Source organism: Hylobates moloch, unplaced genomic scaffold, assembly GCF_009828535.3.
Source record: "Hylobates moloch isolate HMO894 unplaced genomic scaffold, HMol_V3 SCAFFOLD_22, whole genome shotgun sequence".
Classification (NCBI taxonomy): domain Eukaryota; kingdom Metazoa; phylum Chordata; class Mammalia; order Primates; family Hylobatidae; genus Hylobates; species Hylobates moloch.
Genome location: NW_026652297.1, coordinates 7,983,871 through 8,003,556, shown reverse-complemented (window position 1 = coordinate 8,003,556; position 19,686 = coordinate 7,983,871). Strand labels below are relative to the sequence as shown.

Sequence of the window (19,686 nt, the reverse complement as noted above, 5' to 3'; positions counted from 1 at the left end):
TTGGCATGGTGGCTTATGCCAGTAATCCCAGCACTTCGGGAGGCTGAGGCGGGTGGATCACTTGAGGTCAGGAGTTGGAGACAACCTGTGCAACATGGTAAAACCCCATCTTCACTAACAATACAAAAATTAGCTGGGTGGTGCAAGCCTGTAGTCCCAGCTACAGGAAAGGGAGGCTGAGACAGGAAAACTGCTTGAACCCCGGAGGCAGAGGTTGCACTGAGCAGAGATCACGCCACTGGAAAGGGTGAGACTCCGTCTCAAAAAAAAAAAACAAGCAGGCTCATTCCCACTTAGGGGCCTTTGTACTTCCTATTCCATCCCAGATTCACATGACTACCTTCTTTACACCATCAAATCTCCTCTAGTGGCTAATGCTGCTGCTCCTCAGAACCTCCTCCACATCCCACTGTTCCATTTAGCATTTTAATAGCAACTATCACATTTGAAAATGTCTTACAACTGCAAAGCAATCTTAAGTAGGAAAATCAGAGAAGGTGATTCTGAAATGACATCTAAATGAAACCATCCAGTGTTCAGACAGAAGGAACGGCAAACGATTAAAGGCAGGAACGGCCTTGGTGTCCTGGAGAAACAAGGTCAGTATCACTAGAGTAAAGTAAGCAAAAGAGGGATAGAAGGTGATGAAGTCAGAGGCAGGCTGAGCCAGATTATGTAGAACCTTAGAGGCCTTGGTAAGGAGTTTGGATTTTATACTGATTTTAAGTGTGCTGGAAAGTCAAAGGATGGTTTTGTGCAGGGGAATCTTACAATATGACTAATAGATGAAAAATCACTTTACTGAATGGAAAATCTATTGTAAGTAGGTAAAAGTAGAAATGGAGAGATCAACTAAGGTTACTGTAATAGTTTAGGTAAGAAATTCTGGTGGTAGCAGTGGAGACAGTGAGAAGTGTTAGATTCTAGATGTATCTTAAACATATGGTTGTCAGAACTAACTTATGGATTATTAAGGGACACGGGAAAAAAACCAAGGATGACTCCTAGGCTTTTGGTTGGCATATTTACAATAACATGCAAGAAGGAACAAACTCAAGGGTGCAGTAAATCAAGCGTTCTGCTTTGGATATGTTAATTTTCACTTCCCAGTGTGGATGCTGAGTAATTAACCTAATACATATCTCTGATCTAGAAATATAAATTTGGGAGTTATCAGCATATGGATGACATTAAAGCCATGAGATTAGGTAAGATTACTTGGGAAGAGAGCACAGATTAAAAGAGGGCCAAGGACACAGACTGAAAGCACATGGGAGAACAGTCAAGAATGACTTCTAGATTTCTAGTTTGGAGAAATAAGTGAATATGGTGCCATTTACTGAGCTATCTCTACTTCAATGAATAATAGAAAAATATTTTTTTAATTTAAAAAAAGAAAGCTTGTGAAGGCTAGGACATGTGGAGAATTTGTATTGGATATGCTGAACCTTAACTACACATAGGACACTCAGTGAAACTACCAGTATACAGTAAATATACAATTCTATAGAAGACATGATTTGGAGAAACCTATTAGGAGTCATCAAATAGCAGATTATAGTTAAGGCAGGAGAGTGGAAAGGTCATTTAGCAAGACTATGCAGAGCAGAGTGCTAATAGCAAAAAAACAATAGGACAAAATTTATCTGAGGGACTGAGGAAGAGCAGCCCATAAATTAGAACACTAATATCTCATTTTTTTTCAGTAGTCTAATTGTCATAGTCAATTAAGGGGAAACATTTTGGAAGAAAAGGCCTTGAAAGCTTGAATCTGAAATCTAGCTCTGATATCTGCTAGCTGTGCCTTTGGTTCTTCAACTTCTCTGTCCCTTTTTCTTAAACAGTGATAACACTTGTTCCATTCTATGTCATGGACATACTATGAAAATAGATGAGCTTTTTTGATTCAAGTAGTTGTAATGAAAAAACCATGACAATTAAAAACTATTAGACAACTCTCTATGGGTCAGTTTTTCTATTCTTTCTCTTGGAATAGCTACAAATAAATGAAAGGTAACATAAGTTTTACTGATGAAACAGACTATATATAATCCAAGAACTAATTATTTTTATTAACAGGACTCATGGAAGAAGAGAGAAGAGGGAAGAGAAGTATTAATCAGTTAATTCTACTTTAAAGCAAAGTGGGAAAAATATACTGAGCTTCACAGTGAGCCTGAAAGATGAAATTTGTAAACCAACTTCCTACAATGATCACTTTTCTTCCTCTTATTTTAGAGAGGTAGAAGTTATTTTATAAACTAAACACAAAGTATACTTGCCACAGATAAAAAGTGGAAAAAATTCACACTCTCAAAAATAGTGACGCAATTACGGCAAGAATGGTCCCTTCATTTATCCTCTTATTCATATATTCAGACTAGATTATTTGGATGGCCAACCAGTGGAAATGAACACAACTGCGCTGCAAAAAGAAAGAGAAGTAGCTATCCCATTGGCTTAATGTCAGCTTTGACTTTGTGTGGAAAGTTTTCAAACAGTTTAGGAAATTGGGAAGCAGTTATTCCAACTGATAATTTAACTGCGGTAGCAGCACAAGCTCATGTATTTCTTGTTCGCAGCAGGTTAGAATTAAAACAAACAAATCAAAACAAGCTCTACCGAGTCTTCAGGCCTGGTTCAGGGAAGTTTGCCTGTGTATTGAAGAGGTGTGGCAGCCATCAACACCTCTCCCTCCTTGTGGTAAGATACTGGTTTTCATGAGGTTTACAGACAACAAGCATTTGCAAATGAAATATTAAATTGTCTCCAAATTTTGGCAACACTCTGTGCACGTTGAGATTTTGTGGACCCAGGGGTCCATCTCTCCAATTTCTGACTAAAATAACGGATCGGGAACTGGACGATCAGTAAGAGGGAGGTCACATCTTCAGTATGTACTATGACTTCACTTCAAAGAAAAAAACTGCCTTTTCCAGCAAGTGATGTCACTTGCAGAAAATGAGAAGCGGTGATTTTCTTCCAAGGGCAGTCTGGGGACAATATGCAAGGCTAAAAACCAATTCCTCCACGAGTAATCACAAAGAACAGAAACTAATGGGTCAAGTCCCTCGTCTAAGGAAAAAGATTTTCGAGAAGAAAATGAGTGTAGAAAAGCGACCAGAAAGCGATCAACAGGGACTCTTCCTCCATCTGCAGGAAGCAAACTCTCGGTCGGGGCGAGTGGTAAACCAGGGCCGGCAGACGCCTCTCTCCCCCACGGACCGGCTTCCCGCAGGTTTGTGGCGACTGCCTCATGTCCTATCAACGGGCACTCTGAGGGAGAAGCGCCCAAATCAGCCACGGAGCATCTCCACAAGGGCCGCAGCTGGGGCTTAGGGGATCCCAGCCATAGCTCAGCAGGGGAGGGGAGAGCACGTGAAACCCCAGCCGGAACCAGCGGAGGAGGATGCAAGACCCAGGCTGGGCCTAGCCCTACCTGCCCAGCTCCCGCAGGGCGGGGATCATGGAAGCCAGCTCCAGGCCATGTTCCCCCATGCTGAGGCTGCGAGGCACTCCTCAACCACGCCAGCGCGGGTTCCCGGCGTCTCCAAAGCTACCGCTGCCGGAAGAGCGCGGCGCCCGACGGAGCCTTGCGGAGGCCAAAACTCCTCCCGGAAGCCGCCACTGGCCCCGCTTGCCACGCCCAGCGTCTTTTCTGCATAGGACCCAGGGGAAGCCTGGAAGCCGTTAGGGGGCGGGGCAAGCGGGCGGGCGCGCGTCGGTCGAATTTCCCGGGTCGCGTCAGGCTTCGTTCTCAGCACCGAGCGAGCGACGTTCGCGAAGCTTTCGTTTTGAGCGGCCAGACTCTGCTGTTGTCAAGCCTGGGAGGCACAGCGAAGCAAGGCTTGAGGGCCGCCAGCCCAGACTCGCTTCACAAATGTGAGAACTATGACAGTTCAGCGAGTAAAGGCCACGAATAGACTCCAGGTTTCCCCAGAGTAAGGCTCTCACGTTTTAAAAGTTCCTCACGTTCCCACCGCTCTTGTCCCTCTTTCTGAGAGATACAGGCCAAAAGGTGGGCTCTCCCTGTTTTTTTCCTTTTAAGCATTTTTTTTTTCAACTTGAAGTCAGTCTTAGGTTTCCTTGAGGACCCTACCAACTTTTAATATTTAAAAATGGGGTTGGATTATATTTGTGTCTCGTCAAATCAGCAACAGTACTGTGTGTGGAAATGCCACCATTACGGGCATCCACAACCTATACTTTAATTTTTAAAGTAAATCAATGCATTTTGGCAATACACATTTTCTAGCTCAACTCAATTTATTGGAAAGATGACCACCATAGGGGTTGTTGACATGTCAAAGTTATGTAGTTAATCACTCAAAGTCATGCAGTATGTTTACATTTGTTCTTTGGTACATGAGGATAGTTAACTGATACAGTATCTTAAAAAAAAAAAGTGATGGAATGACAGCCAAATATGCTCCTGCCTCAAGAACTTCGCATTTGCTGTACTCTCTGCCTTGAACACCACTCTGTCATTGCCCCTTTTCCTTCAGGTGTTTGCCAAAATAACACCAAAGAGCCTCATATAGACTAACATATATACACACTCTCTCTCACCCTCTTTTTTTTATTAGATACATTGTCTTACTCTGTTGTTCAGGTTCTAGTGCGATGAATGTTGCAAACATAGCTCACTGCAGCCTCGACCTCCCAGGCTCAAGCGATCGTTTCATCTCAGCCTGGGCTCAATTGATCCTCCTGCCTCAGCCTCCTGAGTAGCTGGGACTACAGACATGCCACCACGCCTGGCTAATTATTTTTCGTAGAGACAAGGACTTGCTGTGTTGCCCAGGCTGGTCTCAAACTCTTGGCCTCACATGCTCCTCCCACCTCAGCCTCCCAAAGTACTAGAATTAGAGGTGAGAGCCACCACACCCGGACATACTATATTATTGTCTCTCTCCAGTTAGAATGTAAGCTCTTGGAGAGCAAGGTCTTGTCTATTTTGTTCACTCTCAGACACCCAGGACCTAAAACTGTGCCTGGCACGTAGGTGGTGTTCAGTAAGCATTTGTTGAATGAATCACTGAATGTTTTAGTAGAAAGGACATGGGATTGGGAGTTACAGGCCCTACACAAGTTCTCATTCCATCTGCTAGAAACTATATGACCTCAGTAAAGTTACTTAATCTCTTAGTACTTCCATTTTTTCATTTATAAAATGGGATTAATAATGTCTACCTCACAAGATTACAGCAAAGATTAAATAAGAGGTGGTAAAGTCATAAAGTGGAATATAATTTCTTAGTTAAAAATGAATGAATTATACTACCTATGCCAACGATGAATCCTGAAAACTACGTTGATTGAAAAAGCAAATGCAAAGATATACATAATAGTGTCATATCATTTATATACAATCTTAAAACCACAAAACAGTGCTTTGTGTGAGTTATGTATACAAATATGTATGATAAAACTATGAAAACATGGTTGGCAAAGATAGATATCAACTCCAGGATAGTTGCACCTGTGGAAGGGAGAGAAGGGCATGAAATGATGAAGCTTCAACGTATTCCTAAGGGTTTTCTTTTAGTAGGATTTGAATTAATTATTATTTAATCAAAATTTAATGTTATATTTGGGTGGATGTTATATTACTATTTGTATCTGCATAGCCAGGATATTCCAACATGTATTTAAAAAAAAATAGCTCCTTCCCGTCTTGCAAGATGGTGGGGGACAAAGTTGAGAAGCCAGACACCAAGGAGAAGAAACCTGAAGCCAAGAAGGCTGATGCTAGTGGCAAGGTTAAACCACTGCACTCCAGCCTGGGTGACAGAGCAAGACTCCATCTCAAAAAAAAAAAAAAACTAGGAAGCTGTGGACTCGTAAATGTTACCAAATATCAAAGCTATTCCTTAGCTCCAGGGCTACCTGTAATCTGTGTTTGCCCCGATGAATGGAGTTTATCCTAGCAAATTGGTGTTCTAAATTTCTTACCAAGAACCTACTTAAATAACTGATGCATTTAAAAACTAAAATAAGTATACTTTTAAGCTTAAATAACACATCTGAAAAATAGTTTTAAAATACCAAATTTTAGCTATTTTTAGAACATATGAAGAAAGATTATAAAAATTAGAATGCTGTCTGGAAGGCAATAGCTAAATAGCATGGTAATTCTAAAAACCAGTATAAACTTGCAAACCTTATAAATAATAGAGCCTCAGAAATCCCATTTAATTCAAAAAGTCATTTTGTGCAAGATATTGGGTTAGGTACTTCTGTGACAGACACAAAAATGAGGAAGATGAAGTTAGTTTCAGCGGGGCATAGTGGCTCACACCTGTAGTCCCAGCTACTTGGGAGGCTGAGGTAGGAGGATGGCTTGAGCCAAGGAAGCCAGGGCTGCAGTAACCCGCAATCTCGCCACTACATTCCAGCCTGGGCAACAGAGCCAAATCCTGTCTCAGAGGAAAAAAAAAAAGTTAATTTCAGGTAATATACAATTTGTGGATGCAGAAAGGGTATAATGAGAACATAGACAATTAAGAGCAAAGCGAAATCCAGTGAATGCCAGGAGAGGGATATAAACAGCATGTATTGGAAAAATAGAGGACACAGTCTACTCCAGTGGAAAGAAGAGGTGTTATCAGGAAGGAGCTCAAGGAGAACGTGTCACCATATCTGAGATTGGACTTGAAGGATGAGGAGGACTTCGGAGACAAAAATTGGGGAAAAGGAATATATTCTTTTTTTTTTTTTTTTTTTGAGACGGAGTCTCTCTCTCTCGCCCAGGCTGGAGTGCAGTGGCGCAATCTCGGCTCACTGCAAGCTCCGCCTCCCGGGTTCACGCCATTCTCCTGCCTCAGCCTCTCCGAGTAGCTGGGACTATAGGCGCCCGCCACCACGCCCGGCTAATTTTTTTTGTATTTTTTTAGTAGAGATGGGGTTTCACCGTGGTCTCGATCTCCTGACCTCGTGATCCGCCCGCCTCGGCCTCCCAAAGTGCTGGGATTACAAGCGTGAGCCACCGCGCCCGGCCGGGAAAAGGAATATATTCTAACTAGAGGCAGCAGTATGAACAAAAAGCATGCTGAGGGAGGGACACGGTCCCCTTTGGCTGGTACGAGGGAGCATTTAGAGTAGTCTGAGACATTTGTACAGACTTCAGTAAGTATTGGAGAGGCTCTGGAAGATTTTATGTAAAGAGTGATGGTCAAAGCTACACTTGAATCTGGCAGGAGAGTGTAGAACACAATAAAAGGAGAGTAGCAGGTCATTTAGAGAAATCAAACATCTATAGCAGTATTTTAACAAATGAGTTGATTCAAAAAGTCAGCATTCCAAGTAGACATCCTCCCTCTAGTAACTCATGTATTATCCAGGCTGGTTCCATTTCTACACCGTCTACTCAGCCCTAAACCTACGTATACTATACTGTCTGTCCTGTTTGCCCTCCCACCCCTTAAGTGCCTCTCACCAGAGTTACCAATGACTTTCATATGGCTGTTGACCAGTTCTTTCCTTTGACCTTTTAGCAGCGTTTGACAATACAGACCAGCAGTCCTCAACCTTTTTGGCACCAAGGACCAGTTTTGTGGAAGACACTTTTTCCATGGACAGGGAGGTGGAGGGATGTTTTCGGGATGATTCAAGCACATTACATTTATTTTGCACTATTATTACATTGTAATATATAATAAGTCATTATACAACTCACCATAATGTAGGATCAGTGGGAGCCCTGAGTTTGTTTTTCTGCAACTAGACGGTCCCATCTGGGGTGATGGGAGACATTGAGAGATCATCAGGCATTAGATTCTCATAAAGAGCATGCAACCTACATCTGTCACATGTGCAGTTCACAATAGGGTTTGCACTCCTGTAAGAATTTAATGCCCTGCTGATCTGACAAGAGGCGGAGCTCAGGCGGTAGTGCCAGTGATGGGGAGCTGCTGTGAAAAGAGACGAAGCTTCACTTGCTTGCCCTCCACTCACCTCCTGCTCTGTGGCCCGGTTCCTAACAGGCCACTGGCGAGTACTGTGGCCCAGGCATTGGAGACCCCTAATGTAGACCACTGCTGCTTTCTTGGAAAGCTTTCTTTGGACTCCATGACTCTTTCCTGTTAACAACACTTCTTTGCCATTCCCTTTACTGTTGATATTCCTCAGGATTCTAACTTAGGTTCTTTTCTCGTTTTTATTATTTCATTCACACTCAAGGCTTCAATTAACTTTCCGTCTGCTGTTCACTTCAAAATTCATTGCTCTTCCCTTATCTCTCTCCAAGATTTATATTTCCTATGTGTATCTCCCTACTGAATATTTTCCCTTCAGCATTTCCCAGGCACTTTATTTTGTTTAACTTTTTGTTATGGGGACTTTCAAATATATATAAAAGTAGACACAATAAGGAATTCCTTTATGTCCATCACGCAATCAATGATTATCAGCATATGGTTAGTCTTTGTTTCATCTATAACCACCTTTCTCATTTTCTCTCTCCTCAGTTGGATTAAAGAAAAGTCTAGACCTCATATCAATTTATCTGCAGATACTTCAGTTTATATCTTTGAAAGATAAGGACTAGATTCTATCTCCTAAATATCAAACATATCCACTTTCCCCCAAATTCCCTTACCACCATTCTAGTTTTAGACCATCATCACCTCTTGCCTAAATTACTTCAGCAGGCTTCTAGCTTGCCTGTCTGCCTTTAGGCTTGTTTTTCTCTAACCCATTCTCCATACTTGAGGGGGAGGGAGTCTCCCAGACCTTTTATTTTTTCCTGAAACGAGTCTCACTCTGTCACCCAGGCTGGATTGCAATCATGTGATCTCGGCTCAACTGCAACCTCTGCTTCCTGGATTCAAGCCATCCTCCCACCTCAGCTTCTCAAGTAGCTGAGATGACAGGTGCGTGCCACTATGCCCAGCTGATTTTTGTATTTTTAGTAGAGATGGGGTTTTACCATATTGGCCAGGCTGGTCTTGAACGCCTGACCTCAAGTGACCTGCCCACCTTGGCCTCCCAAAGTGCTGGGTTGCTGGGATTTAATAGGAGTGAGCCACTCCGCTTGGCCATCTCCCAGTTTTGTTTTTTGTTGTTTTTTTTTTTTTGGTCATGCAACCTCCTCCGGATTCAACCCTTCTTTCCTCAGATACTGGGTTACACCTATGTAACCAGTGTGTCACTTTTTAGTAGACATGGGTTTCGCCATGTTGGCCAAGCTGGTCTGGAGCTCCTGGCCTCAGGTGATCTGCTGCCTTGGCCTCCCAAAGTGCTGGGATTACAGGCAGGAGCCACCATATCTGGCCAATTTTTAATTTTTGTGGGTATATAGTAGGTGTATATACTTTATGGGGTACATAAGCTATTTTGATACAGGCACACAATGTGTAATAATCACATCAGGGTAAATGGGGTATCCATCACCTCAAGCATTTATCCTTTGTGTTACAAACGATCCAATTATACTCATTTAAAAATGTACAATAAATATTTGACTGTAGTCACCCTGTTCTGCAATCAAATACTAGATCTTTTTTCCTTTTTGAGACAAGGTCTCATCTATTGTCCAGGCTGGACTACAGTGGCCTGATCTTGGTGTACTGCAGCCTTGGGCTTCCAGGCTCAAGTGATTTTCCCACCTCAGCCTCCTTAGTAGCTGAGACTACAAGTGCACACCACTACACCTGGCTAACTTTTGTATTTTTTGTAGAGACGGGGGTTTTGCCATGTTGCCTAGGCTGGTCTTGAACTCCTGGGCTTAAGTGATCGGCCTGCTTCAGCCTCCTGAAGTGCTAGGATTACAGGTTCAAATACTAGATCTTATTCTATCTAACTATATTTTGTACCCATTAACTATCCCTACCGCACACCCGTCACCCCCACTACCCTTCCCAGCCTCTGGTAACCGTCATTTTACTATCGCCATGAGTTCAGTTGTTTTTATTTTTAGCTCCCACAAGTAAGTGAGAACATGGGAAGTTTGTCTTTCTGTGCCTGGCTTAATTCACTTAACATAATGACCTCCAGTTTCATCCATGTGGTTGCAAATAACAGGATCTCATTCTTTTTTATGGCTGAATACTACTCTGTTGTGTACATGTACCACATTTTCTTTATCCATTCATCTGTTGATGAACACTTAGGTTGCTTCTAAATCTTGGTTATTGTGAATAGTGCTGCAATAAACATGGGAGTGTAGTTATCTCTTTGATAAACCAATTTCCTTTATTTTGGGTATATACTTAGCAGTGGGATTGCTGGATCATATGGTAGTTCTAGTTTTAGTTTTTTGAGGCACCTCCACGCTGTTCTCCATAGTGGTTGTACTAATTGACGTTCTCACCAACAGTGTACAAGGGTTCCCTTTTCTCCACATCCTTGCCAGCATTTGTTATCCAACTTTTTAAAAATTATTATTCAGTAGTACTGTTGAAATTTTAAAAATATGTATCCTAATATGTGCACATTTTTATTAACCATATATATTTAGTTCTACATCCTAATGTACATGAAATTCATGATAATGTAAATTTGAACAAAATACAACTGTTAATTGATTCCTGCGTTCCTCTCAGCCCTCTTTTTATCATTTGGGGAGTGGGAGTGTGGAGGAGAGGGTGAGGCAGGAAGCAGAGTGGTTGGTGTGGATAGGTCCCAGTGTCCCTGGTATTTCCTAAGCCCAGTGTCCCAGATCAAGTTGACAAAGGGGCATCAGTCAGTGTTCTGGAATTCCAGTCAGCCATGTGTATAGAATTGTCCCCATTCATGATTAAACTAGAGTGGAAAATGACCACCAGGTGGTACTACAACCCAGTTGAGACTAAGATGGACTTGGTTCTCAGCCAGATGCCCAAACTCCTGGTTGGTTAGCTATGCAAGTTCCAACATAATGCAACAGTTTTACAAGTTCCTTTCTACATCTGAATGAACTTCAGTGGACACCTCTTGGTACACACACATTCAATAATATGCATTTGTAACAAGCTTCTAGATGATGCTGATGTTGTTTGGAGTTGTTCTACACAGTAGTCAGAGCAACCTTCTTAAAACCCAAAGACCATGCCATTTCCCTTCTTTAATAGCTTGGCTATGTATGGAATATTGGCAGACATAGATTAAGGGTAAAAGGGGGCACATGTCTGTTAGTTTTCTTTGGGTAAAGTCTCAAATAATAGACAACATAACCACAAGCCAATATTCTGAAACTTAATAGTGCAGAATAAATGATCCAGTACAGCCAAACTGCACCAATACACTTGTCCCATTTAGTGGAAACACTGCAAAAACCCATTACAAAAAAACAAGCAGTCATAAAGTAACAAAATATTTAAGAGACTTAAAAGTAAGCCATTTGGCTTCCTATCCCTGTGGCAGTTTCACATCTACTAAGACTGTATTATAGAACTAACTGACACTCCACTGTATTTGAAGACAATTCAGAAATAAGGACATGGACTACTTCTTTATGTCTCCAAGAGATTTCTATTTCAGTAATGAATTATTGTCATTTTCATTGCTAGATCCTGAGTATGACCCTAAGATTATGTAAAATATATTGGAATAGTATGATTATTTGTATTTGCGATTACTGTTTTTACTTTTCTGAAAATGCTTTCATCTGCTGTTGTCCTCCAAGTAGCTCTGTAAGTAAAATGCAGAGAGGTTTCAGAGTTCTCAAAATTGAGCATGCATCAGAATCACCTAGAGAAATTCTGATTCAATCAGTCTGAAAGGAAACTCAGTAATTTGCGTTTTTAACAAGCTGCTAGATGCTACTGCTGCTGGTCCACTGCCCACACTTTGAGTTAGCACTGTTTTAGGGTAGTGGTTCTTAACTTTGGCTACACATTGAATTTATGTGGATGGGAAGATTTTTAAAAAGTATCTGGGGACTCCCAGAGATTCTGATTTGATTGGGTTACGGCACTTACATGTATGTATGTGCATTTCTCTACTTACCAGCAAGTTCAAGCATCTACTCATGTCTGTTAATCATTTGGATTACCTTTTTTTAGTAAATTACCTGTTTAGAATTTTTTCAGTTTTAATTTGGTTGTGTCTTTTTTATTGATTTATACAAACATTTTAACATACTATGAATTAAACCTTTTCTGATTTATATCTGAGAATATTATATCTCAGTCTGTCACTTGGCTCTTATGTAGGAATTTTAATTTTTCTTATATCAAATCTACCCATCATTTCCTTTATAGCTTCTGGATTTTAGTCTTGCTTAGGAAGGCTAACCACAAGATTTAAAATGTTCCTTTATACTTTTCCCTAACATTTTTGTACTTCAGTTTGCTAGTATTCGTTTTCCCATTTATCTACAGATCATTTTTGAAACAAGATCAGGCAACTCATTTCTCAGACAGATAGTTCGTATGTTGGTATTGAAGTCCCTTCTGCCACTTTCAGAATAAAGGGTTTGTTAAGGGATCTAGATGATATACAAAATCTTTGAGAGAAACAGGCTTCATCATGAGTATTCAAGAACTCCCCAAATTACCTGTCAAGGCAGCTGCTAACTCTGAAAGGATCAGGACACTGCAGAATTAGGAATTTGCCCAAAGGGGTTCATGCCTTTCCTCTCTCTTCATGTAATACAAATTTGAATCAGTCTTACTTGGCTTGGTAAAACCTAAATCATTTTTGGAACTCTAGCTACAAGTGAATGTGGGAAATATTGGTTTTGGCTTTCCAGGAAGGCATCCAAGAAGAGAGTTGGTCAATCCATGCGTGGTATCTGTTACTGTGTCACTGACTAGTCCATCATTTTCCTGTATTTTGAAATGCCGTTATTTTCATAAATACATCATAGATATATTTAATGAAAAGATATTTGGGGACAATCAGCAGCCTTTGCCACACTCCATAGCTCTTTCATAATTTGCCATCTGTTTCAGTTAATGTAGTATATGATCTTATTTTTTTCCAAATAGGGAAGGGCAAGGTATGGGGGGAGGGTGGAGAATGTAGAAAACTGCCTCAGGGCACCCTTATAGGCCCTAAAGCCATTTTTTTCTGCCACTGCTCATTGGGGTGACATCATTCTGGGATAATTGGCCAGCTTGATTTTCCAGTTACTAATCTGTGTCTATTCTGAAACCCAGACCATTCATTTCATTTTTTAATTTCAGCTATCATATCATATATATAACATATATCATATATATCTCATATATCATATATATCTCATATATCATATATATATATTTTTTTTTCCTAACAGGGTCTCTGTCACCCAGGCTGGAGTGCAGTGGTACAATTATGGCTCACTGTAGCCTCAACCTCCTGGGCTCAAGTGATTGTCCCACCTCAGCTTCCCAAGTAGCTGGCTGGGACTACAGATGTGTGCCACCATGCCTAGGTAATTTTTTTTTTTCTTTTTGAGATTGAGTCTCGCTCTGTTGCCCAAGCTGGAGTGCAATGGCGTGATCTCGGCTCACTGCAATCTCCACCTCCCAGTTCAAGTGATTCTTCTGCCTCAGCCTCCTGAGTAGCTGAGATCACAGGCACGCACCACCATGACTGGCTACTTTTTGTATTTTTAGTAGAGACGGGTTTCACCATGTTGGCCAGGCTGGTCTCAAACGCCTGACTCAAGCGATCCATCTGCCTCAGCCTCCCAAAGTGCTGGGATTATAGGCGTTAGCCACCGTGCCTGGCTTCCTAGCTAATTTTTGTATTTTTGTAGTGATGAGGGTTTAGCCTTGTTGCCCAGGCTGGTCTCAAGCTCCTAAACTCAAGCGATCTGCCTGCCTCGGCCTCCCAAAGTGCTGGATTTACAGGAGTGAGCCACCACACCCAGCCTCAGTTATCAAAATTTTAAATTTCCAAATATATAGTCAAAGTTTTTGTACATATGACATCTTCTCATGTTTCTCTGAAGATATTATACATTTCAAATATCTTCTTCTGATTGTTCTCTAGCTTTATTTTCTCTAATAATAATTGTAAAAATGGTCCCTTTTTCACGGTGATTTTTTTCAAATATATGATAATGTGTTAGCTATCTGTTCAATTTTGTATTTTAGAATCTCTCTTCCCTTTGCCTTTTTATTTATGGTAGCTGTTCTCTGCCAATTTTGTGTAGAGAACAGCACTTATAAGACAAGGGTGTGTGGTTGCTCATCTTTAAAGTGTGGAAGACTGGTGTTCTTCCTGGTGGTCTATTGCTTTCTGGGCCACAATTTAGAACCAGTTGGAGAGGAGAAAGTGGTTGACCAGCCTAGCTACTCTAAATCTCTTATTCTAATTACTCTCCCTGACCAATGTCTCAGTACCCTCCTCCCTACTTCTTGATCTGTTAACTGTGAGTTTGTACACCCTCTCCCCAACTACTCCTACTTTTGCCTTTAGCAGGTTCCTCCATATAATTTGAGCTGAATTTTCCTTCCATTTGTTTTTTCTGAGATTTAATCTATCTGCATTCTGTCTTTTCTCAACATTTCTGATTTGTCGATGGCAATTTTTTTTGTTTCTAGGATTTCACCATGTTGACCAGGCTGCTCTTGAACTCCTGAGCTTAGGTTGTTCCACCCACCTTAGCCTCCCGAAGTGCTGGGATTACAGGCATGAACCACCACACTCAGCCTTCTTTTACTTTTTTTTTTTTTTTTTTGAGACGGAGTTTCACTCTTGTTGCCCAGGCTGGAGTGCAATGGCACAATCTTGGCTCAGTGCAACCTCTGCCTCCTGGGTTCAAGCGATTGTCTTGCCTCAGCCTCCTGAGTAGCTGGGATTACAGGCATGCGCCACCACGCCGGGCTAATTTTGTATTTTTAGTAGAGATGGGGTTTCTCCATTTTGGTCAGGTTGGCCTTGAACTCCCAACCTCAGGTGATCCGCCTGCCTCGGCCTCCCAAAGCGCTGGGATTATAGGTGTGAGCCACTGCACCCAGCCTTTACTTTTTAAAAGTATCTCCTGGCCGGGCCCTGTGGCTCATGCCTGTAATCCCAGCACTTTGGGAGGCTGAGGCAGGCGATCGCTTGAGCTCAAGAGTTCCAGACCAGACAGGGCAACATGGTGAAACCCTGTCTGTACAAAAAATACAAAAATTAGCTGAGCGTGGTGGTGCATGCCTGTAGTTCCAGCTACTCAGGAGGCTGAGGCAGGAAGATCAATTGAGCCCCAGAGGTGGAGGCTGCAGTGAACCATGTTTCTGCCACTGCACTCCAGCCTGGGTGACAAAGTGAGACCCTGTGCCTCAAAAATAAATAATGATTAAAATAAACAAATAAAATTATCCCCTTTATCATTTCATGAGATTTTAGGTGGTAGGTGGGTTTAGGTGTGTGTGCTTTGTTGGCTATTTTGATCTTATCTGTGTTAGCTCAAAACGGTGTGTGTGTTAAATTGTGTGTGTGTGTGTGTGTGTGTATGCATGAGAGAGAGAGGTTTTGCCCTGTTTTTTTGGACTTATTTCTCATATTATTGTTTTCTCTTCTAAATGATTTATCATAAATTCAGAGTTGAAATGAATACTGAATCTCCCATCCAAGTACTAACCAGGTCTGACCCTGCTTGGCTTCCGAGATCACATGAGATCGAGAGTATTCAGGGTGGTATGGCCACAGACTGAATATTGAATCTTAGTCGTTCTCACATATGTTTTTTTTCTCTGCTCTCTTTGTTCTGGAAAAAAAAAAAAAAACAGCCAAATAAAATAAATATGGTCACATCACACTTGCTGGTATCATTCAGAATGCACCTACTTTTCTAAAATTGATTGTAAAATTGGTGCCTATATAGTAGCTGATTTCGGGATGCTGATCAGGGCTGAGTTGCAGTGGGGTGTTGTGGTTATAAGCATATTAGAAACCATCAGGCTCTGGGGAATGAACTAACATTAGCCACATTCACAGAGACTTGGTTATAATCCAGAATGCCAATATTTTTCCCCTAGAATACAGGATATATTATAACTTTGCAGGGACCAGTATTGTAAATAGCAGAAAACGAGTTGAATCCTGGTTCTTCCATTAGCTATTTTTTTTTTTTTTTTTTGAGACAAGGTCTCACTCTGTCACCCAGGCTGAAGTGCAGTGACGTGATCTCAGCTCACTGCAACCTCTGCCTCCCTGCTTCAAGCGATTCTCCCGCCTCAGTCTCTCAAGTAGCTGGGACTACAGGCACATGCCACCACACCCAGCTAATTTTTGTATTTTTTGGTAGAGATGAGGTTTCACCATGTTGGCCTGGCTGTTCTTGAACTCCTGACCTCAAGTGATCCACCTGCCTCGGCCTCCCAAATTGCTGGGATGAGCCACCACACCCGGCCCGCCATTCACTCTTGAGATGGAATCCTGGTTCCGCCATTCGCTGCCTTTGTTACCTATTATTATTGAATCTGCACTTTTGTCTTCATGAATATTAAATGAAATAAACAATGTGAACTTCTTGGCGCAGTAGCTAGTACATAGAAGACATGGAATAAATATTAGCAATGATAATGAAGACGATGATGGCAGTAATCACTAGAGCTCTGCTTTTTTGGTAGCCCTCTCAGTATCAATGAGCCTGGAAAAATAAATTAATAATTCAGATGGATCCTTGGAAACTGTGAAATTAGCAAAGATTGTCTTTATATGAAATATATTTTAAAAATGTAGTTGTAAATATTTAGTCTTTAGTTGTATTATCATGGGAAAAATAACATTTTGTACTTCAGTTTTCTCACCTGTAAATTGAGGATAATTTCATAGGGTTGGCATGGATATTCAATGAGTAAATACTGTGAAGTGTTTAAAATGGTGACTACCCAGTAGCAGCTCAATTTTTTTTTTCGGATAGGGTCTTGCTCTGTTGCCCAGGCTGGAGTCCAGTGTAGTGAACATGGCTCACTGTAGCCTCAGACTCCTGGGCTCAAGAGATCCTCCCATCTCAACCTCCAGAGAAGCTGGAACCACAGGCACATGCCACCACACCTGGCTAATTTTAGTTTTTTTTTTTTTAGAGATGGGGTTTTTCCAAGTTGTCTAGGCTGGTCTTGAACTCTTGAGTTCAAGTGCCCTTTCCACCTTGGCCTCCCAAAATGCTGGCATTACAGGTGTGTGCCACCATGCCCTGCTTTATCCTTGTTTTATTTTTAGTTATTTTGAAAAACAACCCCCAGCTTAAAAGATGTTATTTTTTTCAACCAACAGTTGGAATACATGAGTAGATATAATTTATGTGATAAACAAATATTTAAATTAAGACTATTCTAGAAAAATTGGAACATATGGTTACTATAACTACAGTGTACATTTTTAACTAGTTTAAAAATCTTTGTATATATTTTTTCCCATTGCTCTGCAAGCCAAAGAACAGTGTACACTTTTGATTACCAGAATACTTAGGTCCACCAAGTATACCATCTCTTTGTGAATTCTTATGACCTGATACTATTACTTCAATTGTTTTCAAACGGTTGCTCTTTTAATTATCAATGACGGCCGGGTGCGGTGGCTCACACTTGTAATCTCAGCACTGTGAGAGGCCGAGGCGGGTGGATCACCTGAGGTCAGGAGTTCGAGACCTGACTGGCCAACATGGAGAAACTCCGTGTCTACTAAAAATAGAAAAATTAACTAGGTGTGTGGTGGTGTGCACCTGTAATCCCAGCTACTCAGGAGGCTGAGGTAGAAGCGTCTCTTGAACTTGGGAGGCAGAGGTTGCAGTGAGCTGCGGTCATGCCACTGAACTCCAGCCTGGGCAACAGAGCGAGACTCAGTCTCAAAAAAAAAAAAAAATTATCAGTGAAACCCTTTTATCAAATAAGATTTCACAGTCTGGGTTAGGGTCCTTGATCCAGAGCCCTGTGTATTTTTCTCTACAGGAAACCCAGGGCTCCTGGAAACACAGTTTGAATACCTTATTTCTCACTGCTAGTGATACAATCAGTTAAGCAGATAACAATTTTCTTTATATAATTATTACACACTGGTTGTGCATTTCTTTCTTTCTTTTTTTTTTTCTGAGATGGAGTCTCACTCTGTCGCCCAGGTTAGAGTGCAGTGGCTTGATCTCAGCTCACTGCAACCTCTGCCTGCTGGGTTCAAGAGATTCTCTTGCCCCAACCACCCGAGTAGCTGGGATTACAGGCGCTCGCCACCATGCCTGGCTAATTTTTGTATTTTTAGAAGAGACAGGGTTTCATTATGTTGCTCAGGTTGGTCTTGAACTCCTGACCTTAGGTGATCTGCCTACTTTGGCCTCCCAATGTGCTGGGATTACAGGCCTGAGCCACTGCGCTGGGCCCTGGTTGTGCATTTCTAATGATATACTCTAGTTATTATTTTACACTTAGAAACAATTTTGGGAAACAGTTTTATCAATGGTATATTTACAAATCATATCTTAGGGTTGGCTGCTTTTACAGAGGGTTGTTACAGACATTTTATATGGATTATTTTTAGCTTCATTTACAGAGGATGACTTTTTATTTTACCTCTCCCAAATCAGGTTATAACATATTTAGAATCTATACATTTCCTTATGAACTTGCCCTGGTCAATATTACCACGAAAAAAAAAACAGATCATAAGAGTATTTCATGAAAAAGTGTTTTCTTATCAAACTTACTGGTGAATAATTTACACAGATGTTTCATGTTTAAAGTGTACAACTTAGCAATGATAGATGTATACACCTGTGAAATTGTCACTACCATCAAAACAGAGAAAATTTCCGTCGTCCCCCTCCAAAAATATTTTTTCTGCTCATTTGCAGTGTATCCTTCCCTCCACTCCTGGCTCCAGGCAATTACTAATCTGGTTTTTGTCATTATAGGTTAGTTTGTACTTCATATAAGTGGGATTATACAATGTTTTGTCTCTAGCTTCTTCAACTCAGCATACCGATTTTGAGTTATCCATATTGAGTCCTGTGTGAGAGTATTTCTTCTTTTTTATTGTTGAGTAGTATTGCATTGTATAAATATACCACAATTTGTTTTTTCATTTACATGTTGATGGACAGTTGGGTTCCTTCTGGTTTGGGGCTTTTGTGAAAAACAGCTGCTGTGAGCATTCCTGTTCAAGTTTTTGGGTAAGCATATGTTTTAATTTCTCTTGGATAACATCTAGGAATGAAATGGCTGGGTCATATGTTAGATGTATGTTTACCTTTTAAAGAAATATTTTGCTTTATTTTGTGAGAACTTACTTAACTCCCCTTGCATATCTAGATAAATAAGTATCAGATAAGGATACTAAATTTACCAGATTCTCTAGGTGGCAGGTGGGAAAAATCAGATAAGAATACTAAATTTACCTGATTCTCTAGGTGGCAGGTGGGAAAAATCAGATAAGAATACTAAATTTACCTGATTCTCTAGGTGGCAGGTGGGAAAAATTCCTTATCTTCCCTCCCCATGGCCCACGTACTTGCATAGTTCATTGCTCGTCCAATTTATTTGAGTTCTTAAAATAATTTCAACTTCCCTCTTTTTTTTCCTGTTGTTACCATCTCAGGGTTGGTTGGGTGCCTATTCTGTATTGGATATTGTGCTAGGCGCAGAAGGGGCACGTGGGACTTTGAGTTAAAGGGGCAACAAAACCTTGTTCTGTTCTCTAGACTGAGATGGACAGACTACAACTACGGATTATGCTTCAGGCAAAGTATGTGAGAACTCTTGAGGTAGCATTCCATTTACTTGACTCACATGCGAGAGAAAATATCCCACTTTTGTTTGAGTGTGGGCTTTAGTTATATATTTATTTTATTCAGGT

The 19,686-nt window shown here is 41.1% G+C and overlaps 2 protein-coding genes across 6 annotated transcripts in view; one reads left to right on the top strand and one right to left on the bottom strand.

The window, feature by feature from the left end:
- The window catches only part of ATR (ATR serine/threonine kinase), a 135,425-nt gene extending 131,822 nt beyond the window's left edge, over window positions 1–3,603 (bottom strand). The window contains exon 1 of the mRNA XM_032144158.2: window positions 3,440–3,603. Within this exon, the coding sequence (XP_032000049.1) occupies window positions 3,440–3,498 (59 nt within the window). The 5' untranslated portion in view covers window positions 3,499–3,603. The remainder of the gene's footprint in view (window positions 1–3,439) is intronic.
- A 217-nt stretch (window positions 3,604–3,820) lies between these two features.
- Window positions 3,821–19,686, top strand: part of PLS1 (plastin 1) — a 140,880-nt gene continuing 125,014 nt past the window's right edge. For 2 of the 5 annotated variants that reach the window (XR_009211681.1, XM_032143880.2), the window contains exons 1-2: window positions 13,303–13,339; window positions 18,935–19,003. The gene's annotated coding sequence lies outside the window, so the exon portion shown is untranslated. Of the gene's footprint in view, window positions 3,942–8,774; window positions 8,874–13,302; window positions 13,340–18,934; window positions 19,004–19,686 lie in introns of those variants that run through there. The other 3 variants (XM_058433625.1, XM_058433624.1, XM_058433626.1) reach the window with 3 other exon arrangements.